The 14,794-nt window shown below is 62.1% G+C and overlaps 1 protein-coding gene across 4 annotated transcripts in view; it reads right to left on the reverse strand.

Annotated features, from left to right (window-relative positions):
* Positions 1-332: 332 nt before the first annotated feature.
* Positions 333-14,794, reverse strand: part of MOB2 (MOB kinase activator 2) — a 53,899-nt gene continuing 39,437 nt past the window's right edge. For all 4 annotated transcript variants that reach the window (XM_031448514.2, XM_064491971.1, XM_031448512.1 and 1 more), the window contains exons 2-5: positions 9,914-10,074; positions 9,066-9,159; positions 1,859-1,983; positions 333-1,324 (exon numbers count right to left, since the gene is read on the reverse strand). In XM_031448514.2, coding sequence (XP_031304374.1) covers positions 1,017-1,324; positions 1,859-1,983; positions 9,066-9,159; positions 9,914-10,074 — 688 coding nt within the window. In that variant the 3' untranslated portion in view covers positions 333-1,016. The remainder of the gene's footprint in view (positions 1,325-1,858; positions 1,984-9,065; positions 9,160-9,913; positions 10,075-14,794) is intronic.

Here is a 14,794-nt window from a genome sequence, read left to right on the forward strand (position 1 = left end):
GGCCAGGAAGCCCCAGCCAACTCCAGCCCCCAGCCCGGGTCCCGGCTGCCTGCACGCAGAGGGCACAGCACAGGGAGAGTGGTGGAGGCCCCTGGAGACAAGGGACACAAAGCATGTCCCCGCCCCCAGCCTCCTGTGGACACGTCGGCAGGGTACCAGCAGTCAGCCCTGGAGGTCAATGAGAGAACAGGGCCCCCGGACGGCCTGCAGGGGTGGGGGAGGGCAGAGGGAGAAGGAGGCGGTGGCCACAGGGTGAGCCTGGCCACCCCCACCTGCCCTAGTGGCCTCCACACGGGTCCCTGAGACGCCGAGGACACACACAGGCGCTGACCTGAGAGAACTGTTTTTATTACACCCAAATGGCGGGCGGCGAGCCAGCGGTGCTTTCCGGGGGCGGCAGCCGCGACTCCACACAGGCTGCCCGCCCCGGCCCCTCAGCCCTGAGCCCGGCAAGCCCAGAAGTAACACAGCCTGTGGGCCCGGGCCCCGCAGGGCACCTGCACCCCCCACCTGCTCTGAGCACCACCAGCCAAGGTCCGGACCAGGCAGGAGAGAGGAGGGAGGACTGGGGAGGAGTCGCTAGAAGCAGCCGCGCCCCCAAAACAAAACAAAGTGGCAGCGAGTCTGCAGCCCCAGCCCCGATGGGGGCCCTGCCTCCCGTGCTTCTGCCTGAAGGTGGGGCCCCAGGGCTGGCGCGTGGAAGACCAAGGAAAGAAAAGACCCCAGAAGGAAGTTCAGAACGTCAGTCCGGAAGTGTTTGCCGAGTGCGTGATGGATTGGAGTCCAGAGATCCTGCCTGACCAGCGGCGCAGACGCCTGCCCGCCGGAAGGACAGCGCTGGGAGAACCGCGGGGAGCGGCCCCGGGTCCGAGGCGCCCACACGCCGCGCGGCCGGGGGGGCAGCGCCGCCTCTCAGACCTCTGCCCAGCGTGCCTGGCCCGTGTGCGCGCACACGCAGACACACGCAGGCACGCGGACCACGTCTCTGCACGCGGGCATGCCCGTCCGGCCGGGGCTCACCTCTCCTTCACGTGGTTCTGTGCCCCTGCGCCCCCACCAGCCCCATCCCCGCTGCCCCCGCCGCGGCCCCCGCCGCTGCACAGCACCTCCGTGAGGTCGTCCATGACGGCGGTCTCTTTGGGGTCCAGCAGGTTGAACTCCCGGGCGAAGAGGATGAAGTGGACGTAGAGGGTGTTCAAGTGTCCGTGCAGCTCCAGGGCCAGGGTCTCCTTGAAGTGGGCTGAGTAGATGTGGGCCAGCACGTGGAACAGGTACCTGCAGATCTTCTTCACCAGGGACTCGAAGGAGCTGGGGAACTCCCGGCCTGTGGGGACGGGCCCACCGGTCACCCAGAGCCCACTCGGTCTGCCACACCCTCATTCCCCAGGGGCCAGAGGCCAGACAGGCCCCCCGAGCTCCCAGCTGGCGGAAAGGCGGCCAGCCGGGCGCTTCCTGCAGGACCAGCCTGGAGGGCCTTGCACCCCCTGCCCACTGCTCCCCTGACCCTCCAGCCCTCACCGAGCTGCCCACTGGTAGGCACTGGGGTGACACCCCACTGCCCAGAGGATGGCTGCTTGCCGAGCTGTACTGATGGCCTGTGAGGTGAGGGGCCTGCGACCCCGCCACGCACAACCTGAAGCCCGGACTTGGCCCTGGGGTCACACGTGCTTCCCTGACAGGTGCTCCAGGGCTCTCTCCGAGGCCTGGGCTCCAGAGGAGGGGGCCCGGGTGACAGGAACCTCTTGCCAGCCAGGGGCTGCCCTCTGGCCACTCAGGATGGGCCTGGAGCCCCACTAGCCCCAGAGCACGGGCTGGGGGTGCCCTGACCAGCCCGGGCTCGCTCGCTGGGGACACATACCGTATTTTGTGGGGAACACGTCCTCATCGGTCACCAGCTTCTGTATGGAGCTCATGACAAAGTCGACGTACTGGGGGGCCGTGCACTTGACCTTCTTCCCCCGCTCGTCATACCAGTAGTACTGTCTGCGGGGCAGAGGGGCCGTCACACGCCCGCCAGCCCCGCGCCAGCCCCGCCCCCGCCCCGCCACGCCGGACACAGGCCCCTGGGCAGGGCAGCCCCTCCCGTCCTCTAAGGGGCAAGTGTCGTTGGGAGTTATCTCAAGAGGCCCCGAGTCTGTTCTTAACAGGGCTACAAACCAGCTTTCCCGGTGGTTCTGCAAGGCTCTGCTGTGCCTTGTCACAGGGCCTGGACCCTCAGGAGCCTCCCTGCCACCACCACTGGAAGCCAAACCCTGAACTTGGCCCAGTGGGTGGAGGGGCCTCTGTAAACAGGAACCTGGTCCCTGGATGCCCTCCAGAGCCCCCTAGCCTGCCCCCATGCACGGGGCGGGCAGGCAGTCCCCAGGTGAGAGAGGGCCAGAGTGCTTGGGGACGTGGACACCCTATGTAAGCCCAGCCGGGAAACCAAGCGAGTCTCCTCGTTCACAGCAACCGGCCCTATCCTCTGGCAGAACAGGCACAGACATCTGGTAGGCTCCGCCTGCACCACCACCATCCCCATGCTCACCCCGACCTGCTCCAGTCTTGCAGGCAGAAGGCCCTGCACCTGCAGGCTGGCTCAGGAGCAGATGGGTGGGTGGGGGAAGGAGGGCATGGGTCTGCTCGGAAATGACCCACGTGGGCGCAGGCTGCTTTGGTCAACCAGCCAGTGAGTGACCAGAGCACCCTCTTCCGTGGCCTAGACCCCAACCCTGTGGCACCTGCACCAGCCAGAAAGGGCTTCACACAGACCTCCACCTGGCGCCCCTACCCATTTAGCTGATTTTACTGGCTTCAGAACTGGCTTAGACCAGGTCCCCCAATCACCTCAACCTCGCACCTTGCCCAGGCTGGGACTCCAGGCTGGCTCTGAACACCCCGCCCTGACATCTGAGCTCACCAGCACCCCTGGGTGACAGCCATGAGGGCTCACCTACACTCACCACTTTGCCAGGCCTGCTCTCAGGACAGCAGGGTCCCCATCTCATGGCCAGCCTGACTCCAACCAAAAGAAGAGGCATGGCCTGCCCAAGTGGCCTCAAGACAGCCCTGCTGCCCACCTCCCCCAGCTTCCCCACCCCCTAGCAGGACCCAGAGCTCTCCTCTGCCCCCAGCACCTATTGGCTCATTTGTACCACTGGCAGGACTGGGGGTCGGGCTGCAAGACTTCAGAAGGAGCCCCTACCCCAACGAGCAGGCCACCAGGAAGGAGGCCAACCCTCCATGCACAAGAGGACACAGCCCTGAAGCCCACAGCTGGGGCACCAGGCCCGCCCACTGCCTGCTCCTCCTAGCCAGGCCCCACCCACCTGAAGGTGAAGGTCAGGGTGCAACTCCAGGGGACGAGGCAGAAGGCAGACTGCACTTGTAATGCCGCCTCCACAGAGCCTCCCCGCCGAGCCTGCTCCCAGGCCCCCCCCAGGGACTGCGGGCCCCGCAGGGAGACGGGGGCCCACGAGGCCAGGAGCTGGTCGGACAAAGCCCCGGGCAGATCGGCAAGGACCCTGTCCCCAGATCACAGGACAGCCCTGCTGGCCGTACCTTCCCTCCCCTCACACCAGCCCCTGGGGTCCTGAGGATGGGGCCACAGACTCCCGTGGGCTCCAGCGAGTCACCAGCCCCGCTTGACGTTGGATGCGCCTGACCGCTGAGGCCAGAGTCGGAAAAATCCACCTCGGCCAGTAACTGGGAAGCGTTCCCACGACGCAAGGCCCGGGCAGGCCAGCTCCTGGGGGCACTGCAGTCGCCCACCTGCATGACAGTTGAAACACTGCTTTCAACGTTCCTCTTTTTTGTTTTCATTTTATTTTTAAATTATCACACAGTAAAGCTGACTGGTTTGGGTGTGCAGTCTTCAGCGCTCGAACCCAAACAGAGGATCCACGACTGCTGCTCTCCTAGCCAGAGCCTCCCACCCTGGTCCCTGGAACACCATGTGACGTCCCGAGCTGGACTCTGCCATCCACCCCTTCTTCCTTGCTGCCAGGAGGTAGCCCTGCGTGGACACACCAGTGTGTCCACTCACCTGCCGAAGGTGGACACCTGAGTGGTCTCCAGTTTGGGGCAATTCTCAGTCAGGCTGCTAAAGGCCCCCGGGTAGGTTTTCGTGTAAGCGCAAGTTCCCGGTGCTCTAGGTGGACACCCAGGAGCGGAACTGCTGGGTCCACGGTAGGCAGATGCCTCATTTCCTCAAACGTTCTCGGGGTGACTGTCCCACCGGCGTTCCCTGCCCCGCTCCACGCCCTCGCCCGCACCTGGCGCGGCAGCAGGTGTGCTCTGACTTCGTGCTTCTCCACCTGCTCGTGGTGTGGAGCCCCGCAGGTCTCACCTGCCCTCCTGGTGTCTGTCCTCTGCGGCAATCTGCCCAAGTCCTTTTCCACTGGTGACCGGATCTCCTCACTGATGAGTTGTGAGAGCTCTCCACACGTTCAGGGGCCTGGTCCTTTTGTGGATGTGTAATCAGTCTGCCAGTTCCCTCTCCTTTCTCTTAACAGGCTCCTTCTCAGAGCAGGAGTCCTACATTCTGACGAAGCCCAGTTTACTGACTCTTCTCCATCAGCAGACGGCACCTGCGTCACACCGAGTGCTCTCCACCTGATAACTGAGCCAGGAAGACCCCCTCCTGTCTTCTTCTAAAAGTTTTGCTTTATATTTAGATGTAAAGTCCACGTGGAGTTAATTTTGGCAGGTTTAGGTCAAGACCCCCTTTTTTGAGAGGGTGGCACACAGTTGGCGGTTTTCCAGCAGCATTAGTACAAGACCCCCCTTTCCAACGGCACTAGTGGACGAGACTCCCCCTTTCTTCCTGGGATTTCTTCTGCATCTTGCAGACACCAGAGGCCCCGTTCGTGTGGGTCCACTTCTGGACCCTCGACTCAGCCACACCGACCTATGCACCTGTTCCTTCACCGACACCACTCCGCCTTGATTACCGCAGCTTCAGACTGGGTCTCAAACCTAGGCTGTGGGGTTCTTCCAACTTGACTGTTCTTTTTTCAGAATCAGTGAAGCTACTCCAGTGACCTTCCCTGTCCATGGAAATTTGAGAACCAGCTTGTTTATACCTACCAAAAAAATTTGCTGGGACTCTGACCGAAATTGCACTAAGTGAACAGACCGATTTGGGGGGACTTACACTTCCATCGTGTTGAGTCTTCCAATCCAGGAACACAGTGACTCCCATTTACGCTGGCCTTCTCTGCCTTTGTTCATCAGCATTCTGTGGTTTCCAGTGTAGAGATCCTGTGCGTGTTTCCTTAAGTTTATACCTGAGCATTTCATTGTTTCTGCAGCCACTGTAAATGACGTAACTGTGTCAGCTCCAGGCTCCAACCGAACACGGCCAGTACACGAACTATGACTGAGCTGTGTCTGCTGACCATGCTAAATTTATTCATTCAACTTTTTGCTAGAATCCTTGGGCTTTTCCACATAGATGATCACACTGTATGTGAACATAGACAGGTTTATTTTTTGTTCTGTAACTTGAATGCCTTTTACTCCCTTTTCTTGCCTCACTGCGTTATGCGAGTGCGTTTTGGAACTCTGTGCTTTCCAGGGAATCGGTGCCTTTAATCTAACCTGTGGGATTTATGCGTGCAAAGGTTTCTTTGTGGTGTTTTCTTATTTTCCTCTCAGTACCTACTGGGTTTGTAGTGGCCCCTCCTTTCATTCCTTACACTGATAATCCCCGTCTTCTCTCTTCTAACTTCGTTTTCCTGAAGGTTTCTCAATTTCACTCTGCGCTTCAAGCCAGCCTCTGCCTCACTGACCCCTCTGTTGTTTCCAGGGATCAATCCCAGTGACCTCTGCTCGTGTTAATCTCCTTCTGCTCAATTTGTGTTTATTCTACTTTTTTTTTTCTGGTTTCTTAATATGGAAGTTTGGAGTGATTTGAGATCTTTCTACTTCTTCTAAAATAAACCTTTAATCCTGTACTTTGCTTTAGCTGCATCCTGAATTCAGAGAAGTGCATTTTCGTTTCTGTGTAAAACAGTTCCCAGTCTCCCTGAGACCCCCCTCAGACCCACGGATTACTGAGAAGTGCGTTTCCTTCCAAACGTCTGGAGCCTTCCTGTTGTTAGTTTCTAATGTAACCCTGGGGAGGCAGCTTGCTGTGGATAATGCTGGTTCTTTAAAGCTTGCCAAGGGCTGTTTTGTGAGCCAGGCTCTCATGTGTTTTGGTGAATGATCCCCGTGCCCTTGAAAAGAACGTGCATTCTGCCGCGGAGGGTGGCGCGCTGGGTGAACGTCGGCTCAGGCCTGCGGGCTCCGCGCTCCTGCCGAGGGGCGCGCCGCTGCCCCCTGCCCGGCCGCGCCCGCTCTGCGCCTGGGCGTTCACGTCCGAGCCCGACACTTCCTGACGCCCCGACGCTTCTGTAGGAGCGCAGCCTCCTTCTCCGCCCCCAGGCGCGCTCCCCCCAGGCCCACCTTGTCCGGGGCTAACACGGCCGCTTCGGCTTTCCTCCGGTTTCGTTCTCCGTCCTTTCACTTTCACCCTGACCGCGTCGCTGCGTCTGAAGCGAGTCTCCTGCACACACTGTGCAGCTGGCTCGTTTAGGAACTCCCCTCCTACAGCCTCCGTCCTGTCATCGGCAAGTTCACATCACTGACACTCACGGCAACGACCAGCCCTTTGGACTGAAGTTTCCCTTTATTCACCAGCTGCTCCCTTTGTTTTCATTCCTCGTGCTTCCTCTTTCCTGACTTCTTTTGTGTTGGTTTTCAGTATTTCCTCTTAACGCACCTGTTATGATTTTGACTGCATCATTCGAGCGACTTTTTCAGAGGTTGCTGGAAGGATTACAAACTCGTCCTGACCTGCTCATGCTGCGCTGGGAACCAGTGAGCGCCCTCAGCAACTGGGACTGCAGAAAGCCGCCGCCCCGCTCCGGCGGGCTGTCCGCCCTCGCCCCACGGGCTCTCCGCCCCCCTCAACCCCCGTGCTGCCACACACACGAACCCCCCTTCAGACGCGAGAGGAGCTCTGCTCCCCGAGCAAACCTGCCGTAAAGACCCAGGAAGGGAGCGGGGTCCGCGTGTCTCCCGTCGCTGCCGCTTGCCCCTTGTCCTGACGTCTCGTGTCCCGCCTAGTATCACTCCCGTCACCGGAAGAGCTCCCTGCAGCAGGTCCGCTGTGAGGAGTGCATGCCTCGTCTTCCTTCACCTGAGAAGTGCTTCCACGTCGCGTCACTCCTGAAGGACATCTGCGGAGCGCTCCCGGGCGGCCGCTCCCCACCCCTGCCCCTCAGAGACGCGGCGCAGCTCCCCAGGAGGCCGCTGCCCGGCCACGTCCCCTCCGCCGCTGCCCGGCTGCCGAGGCCCCTTCTTCTCGGCAGTCTGCCCACGATGTGTCTGCGTGTGGACAGGCCAGGAGGTTTTGAAGCTTCTTGAATCCATAGGTTTGTGTGTTTGCCAGATTAGGTAAGTTTACAGCCATTATTTCTTCAAACGTGCTTCGGCACAGCCCTCTCCGCCTTCTTTTTCAACTGCAACGTTTCCCTTAGGTGTTCATCCTTTAGGCACCAGCAGAGCGGAGGAGGGCCTTGGACCCCGGCGGCTGGGCGGCCCCAGGGTGGCGTGTGCCCTCACAGCCTCCCTTGGCTCTTCAGCTAACGTTGCTGAGTCTCCGCTCATCGACCTCAGATGACCCCTAGGAAGGTACTATGCGCACATCGACTCACACACAACAGACTGCAAACGAGAAGGATGGACAAGTCCCAAGTTCCCCAGATCTCCACGTCCCATGTACCAGGGTCAGCATCCAGACCAGTGCCTGCCTGACATCAAACTCCATGCTCTTCCAAGCAGCCTCTTAGCAAACACACCAGCACTTGAAGGGCACGTGGGAGTGGAGCCCACCAGCCCTTCCCCACTGCCAGCCCCACAGGCCCCCGTGACGCCTGGCCAGGCGCACAGCGGGCGAGGGTCTTGAGCACGCCACATGGGGTTCTGCAGCGCTGCCCGCACCCTCTTCCAGCCTACGCAGCCAGGTCTGCTCATGGGGCCACCGTCCCACACTCATGTTCTCCTGCCCAAGCTCACCTTGAGCCTGCACTCAGCACTGCCCGCCTGGCACTGCCCCACCCTCCCTGGACCAGGCCTGGCTGTGACTTGCTGGGGACACACGTGACTCCTGAGCATGCCATCAGCCGCCCTCAGTGGGTAAGGAGTGGAGAGCTGGCTGCCTCTGCACTTGCTCCTGCATGACCAAGCCCGTCGCTGTGACCTGTCGGGGCCACACAGAGGAGGACCCAGCAGGGCTGAGAGCTGCAGGGTGGTGAGGACCCTCTGCTGCAGTGCTCAGTGGGCTCTTGGTGAGAGGGGCTCAGCTTCTCTGGGTGCAAGCTGGGTCTGCTGCAGACAGTGGGCAGGGCGAACGCAGGACGGCAGCTCAGACCGGTGGTCACCAGCAGAGGCCAGCTGCTCACACGTGAACGTGAAGAGGGGACGTCTGTGACTCCTCCTCGGCCACATCCACCCCAGGCTGAGCCCCGGCCTCCTGCCATCTTTGGTGTCTTCTGTCTGAGACAGCAGCAAACCCATGCCATGTGGTGGTTCCCCGACCCACACAGCATTGACAGCTGCCGCAGAGCCTGGAGGCCCCTCAGGGACGCCCGCTCACTGCGGACATGGATGTGCAGGCCCGTGGGAGGTCACCAAGGGGGCGTCCCAACCCCACGAAGCAGCCAGCAGGGAAGGCAGCAGAAGCTCCAAGGGCATGCTGTCACTTGGCGGACAAGGAGCTGTGACAGGGACACACTTTCAGCTGCGCATGCTCCGCTGTCTCAGAAAACCCAGCTGTCTCCGCCGGTGCAAGGCCCCTGTCCCACAACACAGCCTGTCAGCCCCTGTTGGCTCCTGGCACCTATGCCCCAGGAGTCCCACGCCATCAGCTGGGCTCTGCTTCCCGTTGCCCTGCTGGGCCCCGGGCCCATGGGGACTGTGGGGGCAGCCCTGGTGAGAACCCCACTGAGCAAGGCCCCGTGCTGCTGGGGGACCCCCCAGTGGGCGGGGTCTGAGGAGCCCCCCGGGGCGGGGCCGGGCCGCCCCAGGCAGTGCCTCACGTGTTGCACACGGCCATCGTCTGGCACGCCTCTCCCGTGCAGAATTCTGAGATGGTGCTGTACTGGAGGTTGACGTGGTGGAAGAACGTCGTGGCTGGAAGGGAGAGAGAAAGGCCAGGCATGAAAACCACGTGGCGGCATCATCTGCGTACCCAGTGCCCTGCAGACCAGGAGGCCCAGCGCCTCTTTCCTCGGACCCTGGGGGCTGGTGCTGGTCACAGACCAGAGACATAATCCCCGCTGCGGCATTGCCCTTGGGAGCTGGAGGCCAGCTGCTGCCACGCTGGCGGGCACGGGCCTAGACGGGGTGCCCGTGGCTGTGGAGACTGAGTCGCCCCCCGAGGGGCAGGGCAGAAGACACCCCAGCCCAGTCCCGTGAACCCACACCCCTGCTCACAAGCACTGGGGGACCAGGGATGCCCACCTCGACATCCACTAGAGAGGGCAGCTATGCCGGCTCACGGCCACGACTACCGCCCTCTGGAGGAGAGACAGGTCCTCACCCTCCACGTGTCGTCCTGTGAGCCCTGAGCCCGCCCAGCGGGTAGGGGTGAGATCCACCTCCCGCTTCACGCCTCAACCCTCCTTCAGCCATAGCACTGCTGGCGTCGCAGCCACACTCCCGTCACACAGTCTCTCCTTGGCACTGGTGGCCCATCCCCCAGGGCAGCCAGGACCTGCACTGAGCCCCTGCATCTGTGGGGACCCCAGGTGCCTTTTAGGGCTGGCCATGTCATGCCGACTGGTGTGAGTGGGCGGGGGAGGCAATGAGCACCAGCCCTGGGGAGTCCCTGGGGAGACAGAGGCCGGCTGTCCTCACTGCCACCCCCTGCAGCCGCCCCACGCACTGTTGCTGGCCAGCCACTCGTTGAGGTCGATCTCCCGGGGCAGCACCACCAGCTCCTTGAACCCGAAGTCGGTGATCCTAGACTTGGTGTACTCCGGCTCCAGGTACACCTTCTTCTCCTCGGCGGCGGGCTTCTTCCCGTTGGGTTTGGCTTTAGACTTCCTGCGGAAAGAAGGGGCACAGGGTCACCGCGAATGCAGGCATGGGAGCTGCGGGCTGGGCCCCGGAGATGAGGAGTGCCAGGGGGGTGGCCGGGGGTTCTGCTCCCACGGCCCCAGGCGTGGGAGGAAGCTGCCTGACCTGAGCCCTCTCCAGCAGTCAGGGGCCTGAACATGGAACCCAGGGCCGGCAGGGAGCTCTGGGCAGCGGAAGGGTGAGGTGCTGGCCACACTGGCCGGCACGGCCCTGTGATCATCTTGGTCCCCACCTGGGGCCAGGACTCGGGGTTGGCATCACTCACCCAGGCCCCGAACCTCTGAGCAGAATCCCCCAGGGGCATCCTTCTGCACAGTTGGCCCGACAGCCCACCCCTGCCAAGAACCTGCTGTAGGCTGATGCCCCAGGGACCTCCACCCCAGGCCTCCGTCACCAGTGGGTTAGTGGCTCACCCCACAGGATGCCTGCCCTGCTCGCCTGGGCTCCATCCCAGGTACATGTGAGGGTTGCAGGTGGGCACAGAGAGGGCATAAGCAGACGTTATAGAGATTTGATGAAGTGGCCACTTCTCACTAAAATTTTTTCTTGGTTAAGAAAATCGTTCTTTTCCATCAAAAATACTGTTACATAACAGAATGGACTTGTTAAGGCTATTTTTACAGGAGTGAATACATGTTTCTGAAATGTCTTTGTTTGCCTTCAAGTACAGTCAATGTCAGCAGCTAAACCCCACAAGCCAAAGCTCTCTGGTGCTGAGGGGGCTCATCCCCTTCTCAGGGGGGCGGCCGCGGCCCCAGAACCAGCCTGCCACCAGCTGCCCCCAAGGCCGGAGCCGGGGCTGCGGTGTGTGCGGCCCAGGCAGGCCAATGAGATGGCCCGGGCCCTAAGGAGGAGAACCGCCCAATGGAGAGCAGCCCAGAGCCCAGCTGGGACGCCAGCCTGGACGGGCCAGGTCTGACACAAGTCACCGTGTCTGTCACATGCTGGAGATGACCTGGGCACGGGAGCGACGTGCCTGGAGCAGCGCAGCCCAGAGGGCCCAGGCCCCAGCGCCACGGCCCAGTGCCCAGGGGCAGGAGTGGGGCTCCTGCCAGCCTCTCCCCGTTGGGGACCACTGAGGAGCAAAGCTGTGGTCACCCCGCACCTGCAGGGGCCCACAACATTCTCAGGTCCAGGACTGAGCTCTCGGTGGTGGGGGGGCCTGAAAAGCTGAAGGAAAATGTGCCTAACAGCACGGAGGCCCTCCCGTTTCCCTTCCTTGATGCCTGAACTCTTCAATGGCAAACATCGGGACGTGCAGAAAACAAGCTGCACGGCAGTCCTGTCAGGAGCCTTACTGAGCAGAAAAGGCCACTTCAGAGGTGCCTCCTTCCACTGGACAGAGAGCGACCAAGGGCAGGTGCACTGCCCGGTGAGGGCCCCGCCGGCGGGGGGCGCTGGTGCGCGGGCCGGGCCCCTCTGGCTCACAGCCCGAGGTCCCCAGCACCTGCGTGAGCAGAGGCACACCTGCCCGCTCCTGCTTGTCGTGCCCGCGGCCGCCCAGGTGCACACACAGCTGGGTCTCGCGCACGGAGGGCGTCCTCCGTCCTGAGGACTCTGCAGGTCCCTCTCCGCGTCAGCCTGGGAAGCCGGGGGGTGTCACGTGGCGAAGAAAGCTCTGCGGCTCCTGACCTGCCCTTTTCTCCTGTTTTGAAAAGTTGCTAGTGGTTTATTTAAGAGAAACAGGAAGGAAAAAATGCTCCCTGAAAGCCAGGGAAATGCTTCCCTTCAGCTTCTCACAGCTGATCTTCACCTTAAAAGGCAACATGTGCTTGGCCTCTGGGTGCAGCGCCCAGAGCGGCCAGTGCCAGACAGGGGCCACGCGTCCTGGGGCCGGGCCTGGGCGGGCGGAGGCTGGAGCGCTGGGGTGGACTCCAGACACACACACACACGGGCACTTCAGGGGTCCCCACAGCTGGGCGGGGCTGCTCCCAGGGAACGAGTGAGGACGTAAGCCCTTGGGGGCCCGGCAGCCTTCCCCAAGGTGCACAAGGGGGGACCCAGGGTGCACTAGGGCGCCCAGGGCTCCCCTAGGAATGGGTGGTGGGCACTGAGCCCCGCCCCTGCCCTTTTCCTAACCCTGAGTCTGTGCTGCTAAGTCATGAGCCACCATCAGAAAGCCTGCACTGGCCTGGAAGGTCCTCGTGTCTAGAGCCCCAGGCACAAGGAATCAGCCTGCAGGATGAACTCCAACCCCGAGCCAACCTCTGCTCTGGTCACCTCAAGTGTCCATCCGCCAGGCAGCTTCTCGGCTGTGAGCCCCGCCCAGGCTCCCTCACCTGCACCCTAAGTATGCACCTGCCCGTGCCTCGCCCCTGTGCACACCGGGCCTGGCGATGGCCACTATGGGGCCAGTTGCTCATGCTGAGCCTCGGTGTCCAGGTTGGGAGGGCTCCATGATCACACAGGCAGGGAAAGAGCAAGTGGGGGCCTGGGCTGTGCAGCCGCTGCCCATTCGCCTCCCCGCTCTGCCACTCAGGAGCCTGTCGCTCGGTGACTCAGGGACACACACCAGTGTCGGCCAGCGGTGGCCTTCACATGAGCAACCCAGGGCACAGCGGCATCGTGGAGCCCCTACAGAGACCTGCGTGGGGGCACTCACTGCCTTGCTAAGGGCATAGTGTCCTTGTGCCTGCAGGCCCACTTCCGGGGGCCTGGAGCCCCTAGGCTGAGGATGTGCTCCGTCTCTGGTTCTGAGGGACCGTGTGGTCAGAAGGCCTCAGCCTCCCCATCCTTCTCGCCCCTGCAGTCGGTCCTGCCCTCCGACAACCAGTGGTGCGTGCCAGGCCCCCAGCCCAGCTTCCCCACGCTGGCCCCACTGGCCTGGGCCCCTGGACATTGGTGCAACTGGGGAAAACCCTTCTGCCAGGCCAGCTGGCCCGGCCTCTCTGGACCCTGGTCATTGACTCTTCCTTCACAGCCCACCAGGTATTTGGTAGACGGTGGGCACTGGCCAGAAGCGGGTGGGACTGAGGGATGAGCTCACTGGGGTTTGTCTGGGGATGGGCAAGGCCCTGGGCCGGGAAGAGCCTGTGCAGGAGCCCAGCCACACCCGAGCACCTCTGACCCCGCGCCTGCCCCTCCCACGGCCGGCCGGCTCCTCGTCGAGATGCCTGGCCCCATGGGCACCTCTGTGCCTCTGGGCAGCAGCCAATCTGAGACTTCAGGAGATTCCCGGTGGCCTCTGAAGGGAAGAGGCTGTTGCATGACACTGCGCCCACAGGTACTGGGCTCCAACAGGCCCTGGCTAGCCCAGGCCCACGGGCACCCTCTCCAGCTGGGGCCCCTCAGGTCCAGCAAAAGGGAAGGCCATGTCCCTGGCATGGAGGGACTGTGGGATGACTGGGCTGTGGGCAGGATAGGTCTCACTGACGGGACCAGAGGGTGGACGCCAGGCCCCAGCCCCCCGCGGGGCCCACCATGGCCAGGCCCACAGAGGACCCTGGGTGGCCTGAACTGCCACGTCTAACTGGGGGCTCTGAGGTGGGTCGCACGTGGCCAACACCAAGTGTTTGGCGAGGCAGGCTCAGCCGGAAACACCTTCCAGTGGTCTCCTCAGTGGATGCCCACCCAGCCTCACCTATCCCCCGCCCCTCCCTTGACGCCTTTACCGCGGCGGGGTGGGGGTTCCCACGCCCCAGGCACGGATCCAGCTGGGTCTCTCTGCCAACATGCTTGGTCTGGGACACTCCTGTCTCCAAGACCCCATCCAGCACCTTCTACCCAGTGTCACGGGGAAGGCCCTGCAATACTCCACGTGACATTAGCACAGACGCACGTGCACGCACGTGCACACACCCACACGTGTGTGTGCCATCCTGCCAAATGAGCCAACTTGAGTGGGGAGGAGGGACGCTGACTGACAGGCTGCGGGGCTGCGGAGCTGCATCAGCTCCAGGCCGAGTCCAGCCCGAGGAACAGAGACCGCTCCTGCCCGTACCAGGCAGGAGAGCAGGGCGCCCTGAGCGCCCAACGCTGATGCCAGGAGCTCAGCTCACCTCTGTCAAAGCACAGTTCAGCTTGGGGGGAGGATACAGCTCAAGTGATAGAATGCGTGCTTAGCATGCATGAGGTCCTGGGTTCAAAGCCCCAGTACCTCCTCTAAAAAAAAATCAATAAACCTAGTTATCTCCCCCCGCCAAAATAAAAAAAAAAAAAAAGTCAGTAATATATAAATAAAATATTTAAAAAAAAAAAAAGAAAAAACACAACTCAGCTGGCTCCGCCCGCAGCCCCCAGGGCGGCCACCCCCGCAGCGGCTAAGAGGATGCCCCGGCTAGCACCAAGAGGAGCCATGAGCAGCTTCTGGGTTTAAAAACAGGATGAATCTTCAAGGCCTCATTAGTGCTGGGCGAGGGGCCGGGGGTCCCCAGGCACAGAGCCATGGGGCGGCTGGCGAGGTGGCACTGGGTCGGGTGTGAGAAGGGGGGCAGAGGGCGGCTCCTTCCCTCCTCCGCTCCAGCCTGCAGCTGCCCGCGGTGCTCCTGGGAGGCCGGCACAAGTGCCGGGACGGCGGAGGTTCTCACCAGGAGGGATGCTGGGCAGCTGTGGGAGGGGCACCTGTGAGAAGTCAAGGGCAGCATGGAGACCCTGACAGAGGGTGAGCAAGGCAGGGGGTCAGAGATAAAAGTCAGGTGCTGGGCAGGCCCCAGAGGAAGCCCCCCCGGATACACGGTGGTGCTGTAGG

The sequence above is a fragment of the Camelus dromedarius genome, chromosome 12, assembly GCF_036321535.1.
Source record: "Camelus dromedarius isolate mCamDro1 chromosome 12, mCamDro1.pat, whole genome shotgun sequence".
Classification (NCBI taxonomy): Eukaryota; Metazoa; Chordata; class Mammalia; order Artiodactyla; family Camelidae; genus Camelus; species Camelus dromedarius.